General features: G+C 32.8%; 1 protein-coding gene across 1 annotated transcript in view; it reads left to right on the forward strand.

The window, feature by feature from the left end:
* The window catches only part of LRCH2 (leucine rich repeats and calponin homology domain containing 2), an 82,248-nt gene that overhangs the window by 39,854 nt on the left and 27,827 nt on the right, over window positions 1–14,567 (forward strand). The window contains exons 6-12 of the mRNA XM_057719274.1: window positions 785–918; window positions 4,851–4,938; window positions 5,244–5,355; window positions 5,545–5,642; window positions 5,739–5,797; window positions 7,812–7,919; window positions 13,616–13,681. Coding sequence (XP_057575257.1) covers window positions 785–918; window positions 4,851–4,938; window positions 5,244–5,355; window positions 5,545–5,642; window positions 5,739–5,797; window positions 7,812–7,919; window positions 13,616–13,681 — 665 coding nt within the window. The remainder of the gene's footprint in view (window positions 1–784; window positions 919–4,850; window positions 4,939–5,243; window positions 5,356–5,544; window positions 5,643–5,738; window positions 5,798–7,811; window positions 7,920–13,615; window positions 13,682–14,567) is intronic.

Below are 14,567 nucleotides of genomic sequence, written 5' to 3' on the forward strand. Positions count from 1 at the left end.
GGCCAAATGACTTAGTGCTTCTGATGAGATTACTTTATTTATTTATTAAAGATTTATTTATTTATTTTTTGGCTGCGTTGGGTCTTCGTTGCTGCGTGCGTGCGGCGAGCAGGGGCTACTCTTTGTTGCAATGCGCGGGCTTCTCTTTGCGGTGGCTTCTCTTGTGAAGAGTACGGGCTCTAGGCATGCAGGCTTCAGTCGTTGCTGCATGTAGGCTCAGTAGTTGTGGCTCACGGGTTCTAGGCACAGGTTCAGTAGTTGTGGCACATGGGCTTAGTTGCTTTCTGTGGCATGTGGGATCTTCCCAGACCAGGGATTGAACCCATGTCCCCTGGATTGGCAGGAGGATTCTTAACCACTGCACCACCAGGGAAGTCCCATAATGAGATTAAAGAATTACATGGCTTATTGTTTTTTTCTGTTCTCACCACTACAATGAATATATTTCTTTTCATTGTTTTCTAATAAAGGCAATTTTCATGAATTATAAATTTTATAGTTAGTGGTTCATACATTGTGCTCTTAACAAAAAAACTTCAGTGAAATACAGAAAAATTAACTACTTTTTCTCGTAAGAGCAGAGACCACAATAGAATTTTAGTTGGTATCAGTGTTATCAGATTTTTTTTCACCTAGTGTCAGAAGTACAAATTATTTAAATATGCAAAGTATCTATCATGATTATATCTCCAAATAATTTGAGATTATTAAAATTTATCAGTAAATTGGTAGATGACATTTGTGTTTGTACCTATATAATTAAATCTTTATTATTTATTGACAGATATGTTTAAAAGGTAAAGTACACATATTTAAATACTTAAATATCCAAGCATGTTGCAGAATGGATAAGAAACCCGATTCTCTGGATCTTCCATCATTGAGTAAAAGAATGCCCTCCCAACCTCTCACAGACAGGTAATGTAATATTCTAACAGTCTCATTTCATAATGATTGTGTCTTCTCTCTATATAAAAGATATTTATTAATCTTGAGGGTACTGAATATACTTAGGCTGATTGGCTCAGTGTTAAAATCAATAATTGGCTGAAGTGAAATATCACCATCATAGAATGAACTCCTATGATGTTTATTCTATATACACTAGAATAAATTTGGAATTTTCTCAAAAAATTTATTATTAAAGCTTTTAGTAGTAAAATGTAAAGATTTGATGTTATAGTACAGAGACTAATTTCTCAGCACTTGACAACTGTTAATTTACTCCTGTGATCACTCTGTTGTACATTTGAAATAACAAGTAAAATTTGACTTTTAACTGAGGTTAGTGGAAGAGCAAGACATTTGGGGATACCTTTCACCTTCATGTCTGGATCAAAGATGATTTAACATTGATGTTCCGTGTGATGTTGGTGTTTTTCTCTTCATGAGATTTTGAAATGTTGGATGTGATATTTTGTTTTTAATTCATCCTTTTGAGATATAGATTGGTCTGAAAGATTTTATGAAAACATAATTCTGTCCAGTAGCATGGAAAATAATTTGGAGTTGAATGGGACTATAGAAAGGTAGACTATGCCCCTGCCTAAAATATTTAAAGGTTTGTTATTGTATTTATGACATAGTTTAGACTACTTGAAATGGCAGTGTAGTAAGTACTGTTGTTAACAGTACAAGTTCTTGAATTCCCAAATAGGACTTTTTCTTGAATATTTTTGATACCTCAGTAGAATTAAATATCTGAAAATTAAATTTAGTTCCCCCAAATTATTTTGTTTAATATTATAAATGATAGACCAAACAATTCTATAAAAATTACAATTAATTCATATACTAATCTCTATTAGCATGCTTTATATTTATTTAAAAATTCCTTTAGTAATAGCATTCATTATATTAGTCATTTATTTATTTTAAAAATATCAGTTGAAAAAAAATCAGTTGAATGTCTACCTGTAGGTTCAGAGTATGTTTTGTTGAATTATATACACATTGGTCTCGGCCCTCATGAAGCTCACATTCTAGTGGAGGAGGAGTCAGTCAGTAAATAAAGCAAGAACACACACGCACACATATAATTTCAAATTGTGGTGAGTGCTTTGAAAGAAAGGATCATGTTTCAGGAGTGTGGTCAGGGAATGTCTCTTTGGGAAGGTGAGGTTTTAAGTCAAGACCTGGAAGGAGAAAAGCTAGCTGTGGAGAGTGAGGAGAAGAGCATTTCAGGCAGAAATAATGACATGTGCAAAGGCCTTAAGTTAGGAAGAAACTTGGTGTGTTAAAAAAAACTGAAAGGAGGCCAGCATTGTGGTACAGGTTGATTTTGGAGAGGTAGTCAGGACTGAAGTCATTTAGGGGCTTTGGAGGCTGTTTGAATTTTATTTAAAGTACAGTGGGAAGTCATTGGACAGTTATAAATAGGAGAATAACATGATCTGAATTATGTTAAAAAAAAACTATTTTGGCTCTTACAGGGAGAATACATTGGAAGTAAACAAGAGTAGAAGCACAGGGACTAGTTAAGTTGTTGTGGTACTGCCAAGAGATCAAAGGGTCTTGAATAGGGTTATTGCAGTAGAAATGAAAAGGAGTGGACAGAATTGAGATATATTTTGGAGATGTTCTCTAGCAGTGCCATCCAGTAGAAAGGCAATGTGCGCCACATAAGTAATTTTAAATTTTCTTGTAACCCACTTTAAAAAAGTAATAAACAGGTGAAATTAATTTTAACATATGTTACTTAACCCAATATAGTAAAATGTCATTTCAACATATAATTAAATATAAAAAATTAGTAAGTTATTTTGCATTCTTTTTCTTCCTTTTAAATCTTTGAAATCTAGTGTGTATTTTACGTTTATAGCATGTCTCGATTTGGGCTAGTTACATTTCAAATACAGTGGCTACTGTATTGGACAGTGCAGGTCAATAGAGTTTATTTATGAATTGGCTTTTGGATGTGCTTATCTCTTACAGCTGGTACTGAATTATGTAGAAAGTTCTCACGTGTACTTTCTAGTTTCACACTCATGTTCTCGGCTATATGGTTCTTACTACTTAGAATACCTTTCTGTGCCTTGACTATTTTGTAAACTATTTTACATAGGTGTTACAGTAGCTATACTTATCATCAGCTTTTGGAATCAGACATAATATGCCTGTGAAGCTCTTCTCCGACCCTTAATAACTGTATGTCCTTGTGTCATAATATCTCTGGTTCTCAGCTTTCTTATATGTGAAAAGGAAAATAATCAAACGGATGCTGTTGGGATTAAATGAAACAATGTATATAGCGTACTTAACACAATGTCTTACTGTAATAATTCCTCAACAAATAGCTCATTATTATCATTGTCGTCTATTACAAATACGCAGATGTATTTTAGTATAGTACATGGATGTATTATTGTGCAGTGGAGTCAGATGGATTTCAGTTCTAATCATGGTTTAACCTATTAATTCCTCTGTGGCCTAAGTTATTTAATCTCTCTGAGCCTGTTTCTTTATTTAAAATGTTAGCAGTACACACTTCATAAGCTTGTTGTGAGAATTAAATGTGTGCTTGGCAACTAGTTCAATAAATGATATTCAGTAAATGTCATAATCTTTCCCTTTGGGAAGTTAACTTTTATAAGCTTTATTATCTTCATTTGTAAAAAGAAATAATAATGCATAAATTGTATAATGTAAGAGTTATAAATAAAATATGAGGTGCACCTGGCATTGTATCTAGCACAGTGTAGACACTTAACAAATGCTAGCAATTGTTGCCTCTTTTCATCCTTCAAGATTAATCTCAAATGCCATTTTCTTGGATGAGGCCTTTCCTAACCTTATCAAGGAGAGTTAGTTAATCTCTTTTTTTTCTCACAGCACTTTATATTTACCTTTGTCATAGTCTTCAAAACATATAAACATACTCCCTTCCCCTCCGGGCTGAGAACCCTTTGAAACCAAACGTTTAAAAATTCATCTCATCTCATCCCACCTCAGGTGTTCAGCATAGTGCCTTGACAGTTGGTAATTGCTTCCCTAAGTTTGTGGATATACTTCTGAAAAGTATAAAATCAGTATTTGGGGAGGAAATATAGCATAGTGATTAAGATCAGGGACTTTAGTGTTAAAGAATCTTGGAAACTAATTTAGACTGCCATTTGCAAGTTGCACGTCACTGGGCAATTTTTTCAACCTCTCCTGGCCTCACTTTCCTCTTCTGTAAAATGCGAAAGCACCAATAACCTGCTAGAGTTCTCAGAAGGAATGTATAAGGTATTTTCTTTAAAGCACTTAGCCTAATTCTTGGCACATAATCAGTGGTCAGTGTACAGTGTATGGTAAATAAGCAAATTAAAGTGAAAAATATTTTGCAACCTGGGTGGCATACTGTAATTCAGAAATTTGCAAGGACAGCTTTAGACTCACACCAAAACAATTGCTTATGCAATGCTTTGCAGACTTTTTTTGCCTTTTTTCTCTTAATTACTAAGTGGGCCTTATTTATAAAGCTAAAATATTTTCAGAGGTAATGAAGAATAAACTGTATGAATTAAAGTTAAAAAACATTTCAGCATTCTATGGTGAAATTTGTCAAACTGATTAGAAAAATAGGTCCTTATCAAGATGATTTTCTAGCAGAGCTATCTGCTTTTCTGACTGTCTCAGGAGAAGAAATAAACTATTGTTAAGTTTTTACAACAGACCACACGAAAGAAAAATATTACATGAGGGACACGAATAAAGTGTTTTGTATGATCTTTTTCTCCTCATGTCTTTAAGGATCTTACACATCAAAAGTGTGTAAGACTATGTTATCTAGGGAAATTTTAGGTCAGTTATGTATTATCTATTTAAGAAGAATACCCTAACTGCCCTTAGAATTTGTATTTCCATAGTATGGAAGATTTTTATCCAAATAAAAATCATGGCCCTGACTCTGGAATTGGAAGTGATAATGGAGAGAAACGATTGTCCACAACGGAAGTGAGTCTTTTCTATTACTGACCTATTTTATTTTAAAATTTTATTACAGTTTTGAAATAGATAGACATATGCACACACTTGATTTCTTTTGCTTAAAAATATGATCATCATTGAACTTTATGACTTCAGATAAAAAAAGACCTGCATATTTTAAAAAGCACAACAGTAAACCTCATATTAATTTTTGGTTTGAAAACTGGACGTTTAAATCAGATGTTCTATAGTTCATAAGCGAAATTAAAGCAACTTAATCCTTATCATACGTTTAAAATGCCTCATTTTTACTTTTTGATTATTCTGTTCAGCCATCAGATGATGACACAATCAGCCTTCATTCTCAAGTCTCAGAATCAAATAGAGAGCAGACATCAAGAAATGACAGTCACTCAGTAGGAAGTAAACCCGACCCTCAGAAAGGTAATTCCTATAGTGTCTGCTATTTTTATATCATATACACACCTCTTATTAAAAATGAATATTTTAGTAAAAACGGGCTTTAAAAAGTATATCTTTGGCCAGTGCTTTTATTGAGAAAATATAGCACTGCAGTGTCAGAGCACACTGTTTACTTTTCATATTTTCTAATGAATATTAATCTATACTTAGACCAGGAGGTGTATGATTTTACTGATCCCAACACAGATGATGTAGCAGTCCCTGAACAAGTTGATGCTCATATTGGATCATTTGTTGCTTTCCTTAAGGTAATGAAAACTTTGAACAAATATTAGTAACATGTTCTCCTTAATTTCACAAAAGTGAACCATACAGTTTAAAATGATAACTTTCTTTTATATAAGGGAAAAGAAAAAGGTCCTGAAAAATCTCAGAAAAATGAAGAATTGGGAGATGAAAAAAGGTAAGCACACATAAATTCTCAAATTGAAATGTTACTTATTAATACTTGAAACATTTGTTAGATATTTCTACTTGAACGGATTTTTTTTGTTCATTTACCTAAGTTCAGATAGTTAATTTGTGAATATTTCATCTGTCTGCATTCCTCAATTAAACTGAAAATTATAGTAAACATATAAGTTGAGTGTAGTATATACACTGTTTTTTTTCCCCCATAAGTGTAATTATAATGTCGCCTATTATTACTGAAGAAGAGTGTACCTTCCCATGCATTGCCTCATTTGAGCTACTTAACAACTCTTGAAAACAGATGGTATTGGCATAATTTGACCAATAAGGAAACAGACACCTGGGGTTTCAAATGTCTGGAACTCAGGTATTCTGACTCTTTGGTCTAATACACTTTCCATTTCATCATACTGGTTATGGTAATTTTAAGGGTATTTACTTCTCTATTTTATTAAAATAATTGTACTTTCGATCTTTTCTGTATCATTTTTCTTATGAAATGATGGAATATGAACTGATCTACCACATTTTTCAGTCACTCCTTCAAGTTACTTCATAGCTGCAGGAAGGAAGGAGCATTTGTTGAATACCTACCATATACCAGGTTCTGTGTTATATGCTTTCCCATGTTTCTTACTTAATCTTCTCTAAATCCTGCAGGGTCGATATTGTCCACATTTTTACAGATGAGGAAGGTGAAGCTTGGAGATTTAAGTTTCTTGTCTAGAACCACTTACCTAGTGTCCACTAGAACCTCGAGTGTAAACCTAGCTCTCTCTGATCCCCAAGTTTTTCTCTTTTCTCTACATTGTGCTTCCCCCAAATGACCTCATTGGTAACTGTTTAACAGTCATTAATTAATCATCTCTGGTACCCCATAAGGAGATACAGTGCTTTGTCTTGTACTCTATATTTCATTCTTCTCTTACTTTCTCACCTTATCTCATGAGGACAGTTGCCTAAACTTGAGAATTTCCAGTGGCATGCAAGATATGGTAAAGATACCGAGTCTTAGGCTTGATACTGTTTTTTAAATGAAATACCTTTGGGATAAAATTACTAAAGTTTGGAGGACAATTTTAAAATTTCTTTGTTCTTTGAATGATAAAATTATATATTTTAATGAGTATTTTTTGGCAAATTGCCAGTCCTATCTGAATGTATTTTGCATTTGTACTACTTAAACATTTTATGTAGAGATTTTTAAAATCAAAATGAATAAACTGGGATTTCCCTGGTGGCGCAGTGGTTGGGAGTCCACCTGCCAATGCAGGGGACACGGGTTCGAGCCCTGGTCCAGGAAGATCCCGCATGCCGCGGAGCAACTAAGCCTGTGCACCACAACTACTGAGCCTGCGCTCTAGAGCCTATGAGCCACAACTATTGAGCCCACGTGCTGCAACTACCGAAGCCCACATGCCTAGAGCCCGTGCTCCGCAACAAGAGAAGCCACCGCAGTGAGAAGCCCATGCACTGCAACGAAGAGTAGCCCCCACTTACCGCAACTAGAGAAATCCCGCGCACAGCAATGAAGACCCAACACAGCCAATAAATAAATAAATAAGTAAAATAAAAAATAAATTTATAAAAAAATGAATAAACTGATAATAGTAGAGTGGCTTGGTAAAATGAGGGATTTTCATGACATTTTCTATCTATTTCTAAAGATAGGCCAAATAGAGCTCTGCAGTCCTTAGTATACTCAAGATGGAGAATATGTGTTGTTAAATTACTATGGACGTTACACATTTCAGAAATTATAAAATGGTAGTGCAGTTTACTTTGTTAGCCATTAATTATATTAATATAACCAGTATGCCACATTTCCTATTTTTATATTCCTTAAATATTCTTTATTTCTTATTTTAACATTTTAAATACAAGGACATTAGGGTTTTAGCTTTCACATGCTATTAAAAATAAAAAAATAGTTTCTGCGTCTGGAAGCTGGCATAAAATATCATCTGCCTTCCTTTTTGGATAACCACGTTTGTGTCATCTTTCAGACTTGGGAAAGAACAATTACTTGCTGAGGAAGAGGATGATGGTTTGAAGGAAGTTAATGATTTGAGGAAAATAGCCGCTCAGTTATTGCAGCAAGAGCAGAAGAACAGGTATTTTTTTCAGTAATGAAATTTAAATGGGCAACTTTTATAATCATTAAATCTGAGTATTTAAAGATGATCAACTAAACAGTGAACAATAGGACCATCTTAAGATCTACTTCAAGGGACTAACTACTAAAAGACAATAGGAAATACTTAGGAGAGAAATATAAAGTTACATAGACAATTAACAGAATACTTTATACTCATCTAGTCATTATATTTAATTATTGCTTCAGTGTCTCTTTTTTATTCCTGGTGCTAAATAATAGTTGTTGGTATTCATCTTAGCTTACAATAGTATTAAATATGTTACAAGCACTTTTTTCCAAGTACATGTCACAAGTATATAGTATGCTTTTTATCAGATTTTGAGTTACTTGGGATATGTGTAAACGCCTTAAAATTGAACTAAATTATATAATCATTGATTAAATCAGTGTGACAATTTGAGAGTCACAGGTTCACTTTAGTCTGTTTCTTGATCAAGGAACATTTTTCCCTCTGGCTTAGCTTTCTCCAAATGTGTGTTAATTGGCAATGAGGAGGACGTTGTGTTAATGAGTGTAAAATCAGTGCAAGTCCATTTTTAATACAGGAAAACTTCTGTGTGCTGCTGAGGGTCGGCTTTATTGCCATCTTCATGTACTGAGAGTACTACATTTATAGTTTTGAAGTAATAAAGCAGATCTGAGATTTTTTTATTTTGAGAAAATTAAAAGAATAATTTTGGTGCATTTAACGTGGGTAAATACTAAGCATTTACTTATTCAAAGCAATAAATGTTTATGGATCATATGACCATGTTTTGGGAAGCTTAAAAACGTATACTGGCATTTGCTTAAAGATGCTTTGGAAAATAATTGCTATTAAAACTTATTCAATGACAGATGTGTGGTTTTAGGGGCCACTTTTTTTTTTTAAATAATTACTATCTTTTTTTGCACTGCTACTACATTTATAGAATTAAAAACTATACTAGAAAATATCACTCATCTTTATCACTGCCATATCTAATGTATCCTCATTCTCAATTGACATTTTTCTCCTCCCATAACTTTGTCACCTTTTTCTGTGAAGCTTAGCTTCTAATCTTTTCCTATGATTCATTTCTAATGGGCCTTTTTTAAAATTGGCTACTTATGAGGTTGTGTTTTTTTTCCCTTCAGTATAATTAAAGTATTGATTTCCCCATTGGTTTAAGAGGTTTGATGAAGCAAGCCACCACTTGCTCTGTGTAGCTTAAAAACTAGTTGAGTTTCTACCTCCTCTAGCTGGCAGGTGAAAAAATTGCATTTATCATTATGGGCAGAGAATATTGATTTCATAAGAACCCACAACAACATCCATTTCTCTCACTGTGTTAAGAATAGCATTTGAGTGCATAATTTTAGATTTTAACATTGCCATATATAACATTTCTATATTTTCAATTTTCTTCTATTGTTGTATTAGTTTTTCATCTATCCCTCTGACAGATTATTCTTTCTAGCCTAGATACAACATCAAATGATGTTTCATAGGTCTTGTTTTTGTGATAGTTTTGTAATCAGTACAAAACAGTGCCTAGCATTGCCTCGTACATAGTAGGTACTCAGTAATACTGTTAGTTAATTGCTTGAAAATGATATCAACAAATTTAAAGCTAATAGGAACCATTAATTTAGTTAATATGTTCTTTCTATATAATTTCTGTTATTTTTTGAGATTTATACAAAATTAATTTCTGTCTCTCTCTGAACTCTCTTTTTCATCTTCCTTTTCAGATGTTAGTACGTACAAATATAAGAACTTTTTGGATTAAATATTAATGTGCAGTGACATTAATGTTATAATAACTATGTCTAATTTTCAAAGGCATTAAAATTTTATATCTGGTCACAAAGTAAGGAGTACATTTTACTTTTAAAATTTGTAATCTGTAGACAATGTAAATTAGATCGCTAGCCAATTCTGTTAATGGTCGAACTTAAACTGATCTCAGAGTTTTCGTATGCTGAATTTAGTATTTTCTCCATTAAATGATCTCATCCTTCCTTCTGAAATATGTTGCTATTGCTTATATCCCTTAGATGTAGATAATTAAAATTTTTGGTTTATTGTTACAATACTAACATTTGAGTGAGTCCAAAAAGTCAAAAGTAATCTTTTATAAGAATATATTCCTTAGAGGATTTGAGTTTTTATGCCTTCTTTGGTTGTAGATTTTCCCTTTCACACTGTATTGTTTCAGATTCCAACTTTATTAATGAAGAGTCTGAAATGCTATCTAAAATTGCAAGTCAACCAGGAGTTGTAACATTTCTTTTTAAGTTTTAACATAATCATTGCAGTATTTTTTGTTTGTTTATTATTAGTCTTGATTTAAAGTAATTTGTCTGGGGTAAGATTATCTTTGTATATCAGGAAGTACCACTTAGGACTCCTACTTTGACTGTATGCTTACTATTTAACTGTTCTTTAGCTAGCTACTAGTCGAAGGTAAATGCAGTGTTAACTCTTAGCTAAAAGAAGCCATTGCATGTACTCCAAAATTAGAGACAATTTAAAAACTGCTTATGGTGAGTTCAGTGATGATATTCTTAGAGGAGCTTTGCCACTTGTTTAGTTTGTACTATTTTTTAAAAATATCTGTGATTCTTTAAGAAGGTTTATACTAGTACTTGGTGGATGAAACTGTCCCAGGAAAGTAACGAGAGGATATTAACACAGAATTAATAAGCAAAAAGGGTGGGGAAAGGGATCACCAAATAAACCATCAAGTAGGTAACTCATAAGTGTTCAAAGTCTGAAGCCTAGTCGTTTAGAAGACTGCCCCTTCTTTGTCTAATTGAGATGCATAGATTAAACTACTTTGTATTGACAGGTTATTGCTAAATTTTTTAAAAGCTAATCTTTATCCCCCTTGTCAAACTATTGGATTATTTCTACTTGTATTTGAATGTATTGAAGTCCCCCGAATCAATGACCTTGTCTATATTAAAATAGCTGTTCCACAAATCATAATTTTATCTTCACTGTAATTTGGGAAGTTAAATAAAAAACTATTGTCTTAAAAATCATTATTTTAAAATAATGTTGCTCTGTAAGTTATTTAGCCAATTCTTCAAATTTCCACCAACTCTACTTATGTATGTTAGTGTTAGAGAAGTGGCTACTGCTCGTTCTTATACTGATTATCTTATTATGTGGCTGATTAAGTAGACGTTTAGCTGGCTTCTTAAAATTTGTTTATCATCCTAAAGAAAGAATTATAATATATGCAGGCTTTTGCAATGAATAGCTTCAGTTGACTGATTCCCATTGCATGCTCATTCCTGCTAACTTATTCTATAGTATTTTCTATTACGTCTTTACTTTTAATAATTATTTTATTTGCTTTTAGGTGTGTCCTGAGAGTTTTTACTTACTGTGCAAAGACGTGCTTCTGGGTACTATGTAATATAGCTAAATTTAAAAAAGTAATTATGAAAAGTTATATTGAAGTATAATTAATTAAGGATCGTGGAAAGCAAAATCAGATTTTGAGCAGTTTATCATTTTGGTTTATAATTATAGAAATTATGTACATTGCCTTTTCGTGTGTTTTTTTTTTTTTCTGATCATATGAACTCTAATTTGAGGAGCGTCATGTTAATCTCTAGCTTATTGTAATTAATTAGGTAGTTCTCTCAACCCTTAAAATCTATCCATTCTTTCTTTTCTGCTTGCTTTACTAATGACTTCCCTATCCTCTCCCAAAACATCTTACTTCTTCCATCTTTTGGTTTGGTTGATGTACGTGAAATGTGAATACAGACGGAGGCCTTTATGTTATAGAGCGTCATTCAGTGAAAAACTCTTCCAGAGGACCAGAGCAGCAGGACGTGCATCAAGGTATCTAGAGTTTGTGGACGCCTTAAGTATTAAGGGGCCAGATTGATGCAGCTGAATTATGTAGAATTATGTAAGTCTTTTACTTAAAACTCAGTACTGGTACCTGGATTAGGGAAATGTTTTAACAATCTAGAATAGATATTTAGATGAAACAGACATTTATTTTGACTTTGAGTATCACAGAGTAAAACATTAAATATCAATGTACACAGAATTTTTCATAGGAGAATTTTCAAGTACATAAAATATATTTTATAAGTAAGTAGATCTTAGCTTTTTTTGTTTCTGCTCCAATATGACTTATACACATTAATAATCACAACACTAGCGAGTGTGGTGTGGGGAGAATTCAGAATTTACTGCAGTGAAGGGCATTGTAGTTTGACCTCCTGTTCCCAGGGAATAATTCTGACATCCCCCCCCCCCCCCAGGAGACTTTGCACTGCTGCATCTCCTTTTTAAATTAGAAACTTTTTTCTCTTTCATTTTTATTGAGATATGATTGGCATACAGCATTGTATAAGTTTAAGTGTTCAGTATAGTGATTTGAGCTTACATGCATCAATGAAATGATTATCACAAGCAGTTTAGTGAACATTCATCATCTTGTATAAATACAGAACGAAAGAAATAGAAAAAAATTTTTCCTTGTGAAGAGAACTCTTAGGATTTACTTCCTTTTTTAAAAATCACTCTTTAATGATGTATTTTTCCTAATAGTCTTAGATATTTTATTACCTAAATTCTTCTGTGCTTGGGGATTCAGTACAGTTTTAGTGCCTGCCCACACAAAGAAGAATAAAGGTGTCAGTAATCTCAAAATTGTTTGATGGAAATCTATACTGCTTTGCCTGTGATACTTGACTTTTGCCCTTTACTGTGACTTCCTCCTGGTAAGGCTTTACTAAATCTAAGCTAGTGAGGAAACTGGGGTAATGGAAATTGGTTTCTTAATGTTAATCATCTTTATGGAATTACCAACTTATAGTTATTTCATTATGTATTTTAGTAGTCAATATGTAGCTTTAATTTGGAATTTCTTTTCTCTTGTGTATTATTTTGATAGTTGACATCTGATATTATTTTGAATAAAAGGCAGATATTCTACTCATAAAATTAAGCTTAAAATTGAAAATTAACATTTATATCTGTAGTAAATAGATAAATATTAAGAACTCAAATATGTTACTTATATTAAAGAAAGGTAGTTAATTCATTACTTTTGACTTTGAGGTTAATACTTAGAATTATATAGAATTATGGACAAACAGTTCTCTCATACAATAGTTTATCATTATTTTTCTTTTTCTTTTTTTGGTTTTCTTCGAATACTGTTTCACTTGGTTATTAAAAGTTTAATAAACTTGTGGAGTTTTTTTTTAAAAGAATTGAACTTTAGCACTGGCTTTGCATTTTGAATTAAGATTTATTATTTGGCATTTGGCAAAATGATTATTACATCAACATGATCCTATCATTTGCTATGCTGGGAAAGCTAAATCAGTTCTGATGGTACACAAACAATTTGCATCTCTTTATCTTCTGTCTCAGCCAAAAGTTAGATATGCACAGGGAAATAGCATGGCTAGAAGATATCCAAGCCTTGAGAAAAGGTCTATAAAAGAAGATGCATGGGAGAGTTGGTGAGCTTCATTCCTTCATAATAGCCAGTGCTCTTATGGGCATCTGATCTAAATAACATTTAAATATTGTTTTGTAGCAAAGATCTTCATGGACCAGATGCAGTTTATTATGGACATCTTTTATATCATGTATATATACTATTCTCTTTAATATATTATGGAATTAATGTGTTGATTTACTTCTAGGATTCTTAATCATTCAACTTCTGTCACAAGAAACAAGCCAAAACAAACTGTGGAATGTGAAAAGAGGTATAAAAATATCTTAGTTCTTATAGTTAACATTTTATAATGAGAGTTGATCCATTGACAGTAATGTTCCTATATGTGGGCTTTAATTGAATAATTGATATCAGTTTAATAGAACTAGAGAATTTAAAGAAGAAATGTGTGTTTTTTTAATCTTTTTCTGAAGAAATGTGTTATATAGCACAAGTTAAATTGACTTTTGATGTAAACAAATCCAAAAGTGCTGATTTGATCTTTTTATGCTCATACCTGCATTTTGTGTTGATGGCAGATTCATTTATCCATTTAGCAAACATTTATTGTATTACTATTATTGTCGAGAAAAATGTATTTCTTCATCATTGATTGTACGAGGGTGAGTCAAAAATTATCCGTACTCTGGCTGTAGAATTTATTTTAATTAACTTTTAGAAAAGACAAATACATCATTTTTCGACATTATCTGCTTGCTTTTCAGTACACTTTGTCCATCTGTCAACAAGCTTTCGTATTCCCTCATTAAAAAAATGTTTTAGGCTGAGCTGCGAGCCACAGATGCACCGCTGTCTTCACTTCTTCCTCAGAAGTGAATCTTCATCCTCATAGGGCTGCTTTCAGGGGACCAAACAGGTGAAAGTCCAGTGGAGCAAGATCAGGACTATAGGGAAGCTGCTTTAACAGCTCAAAACAAAGTAATCCACGACAGACTTAGGTTTCAAAAAGTCTGTGTGAGATGGGTACTGAAACAACTCATGGGAGAGCATGAACAGAAGCGTTTGGATATCTGCAAACAAAACTTGGACCCATACTCTAAGGAAGGTGAAAGTTTCTTAAAGAGAATCATTACTGGTGACGAGACATGGATTCATCACTACGGGCCTAAGAGTAAATAGCAGAGTATGGAATGGAA

The sequence above is a fragment of the Hippopotamus amphibius genome, chromosome X (genome assembly GCF_030028045.1).
Source record: "Hippopotamus amphibius kiboko isolate mHipAmp2 chromosome X, mHipAmp2.hap2, whole genome shotgun sequence".
Taxonomy (NCBI): domain Eukaryota; kingdom Metazoa; phylum Chordata; class Mammalia; order Artiodactyla; family Hippopotamidae; genus Hippopotamus; species Hippopotamus amphibius.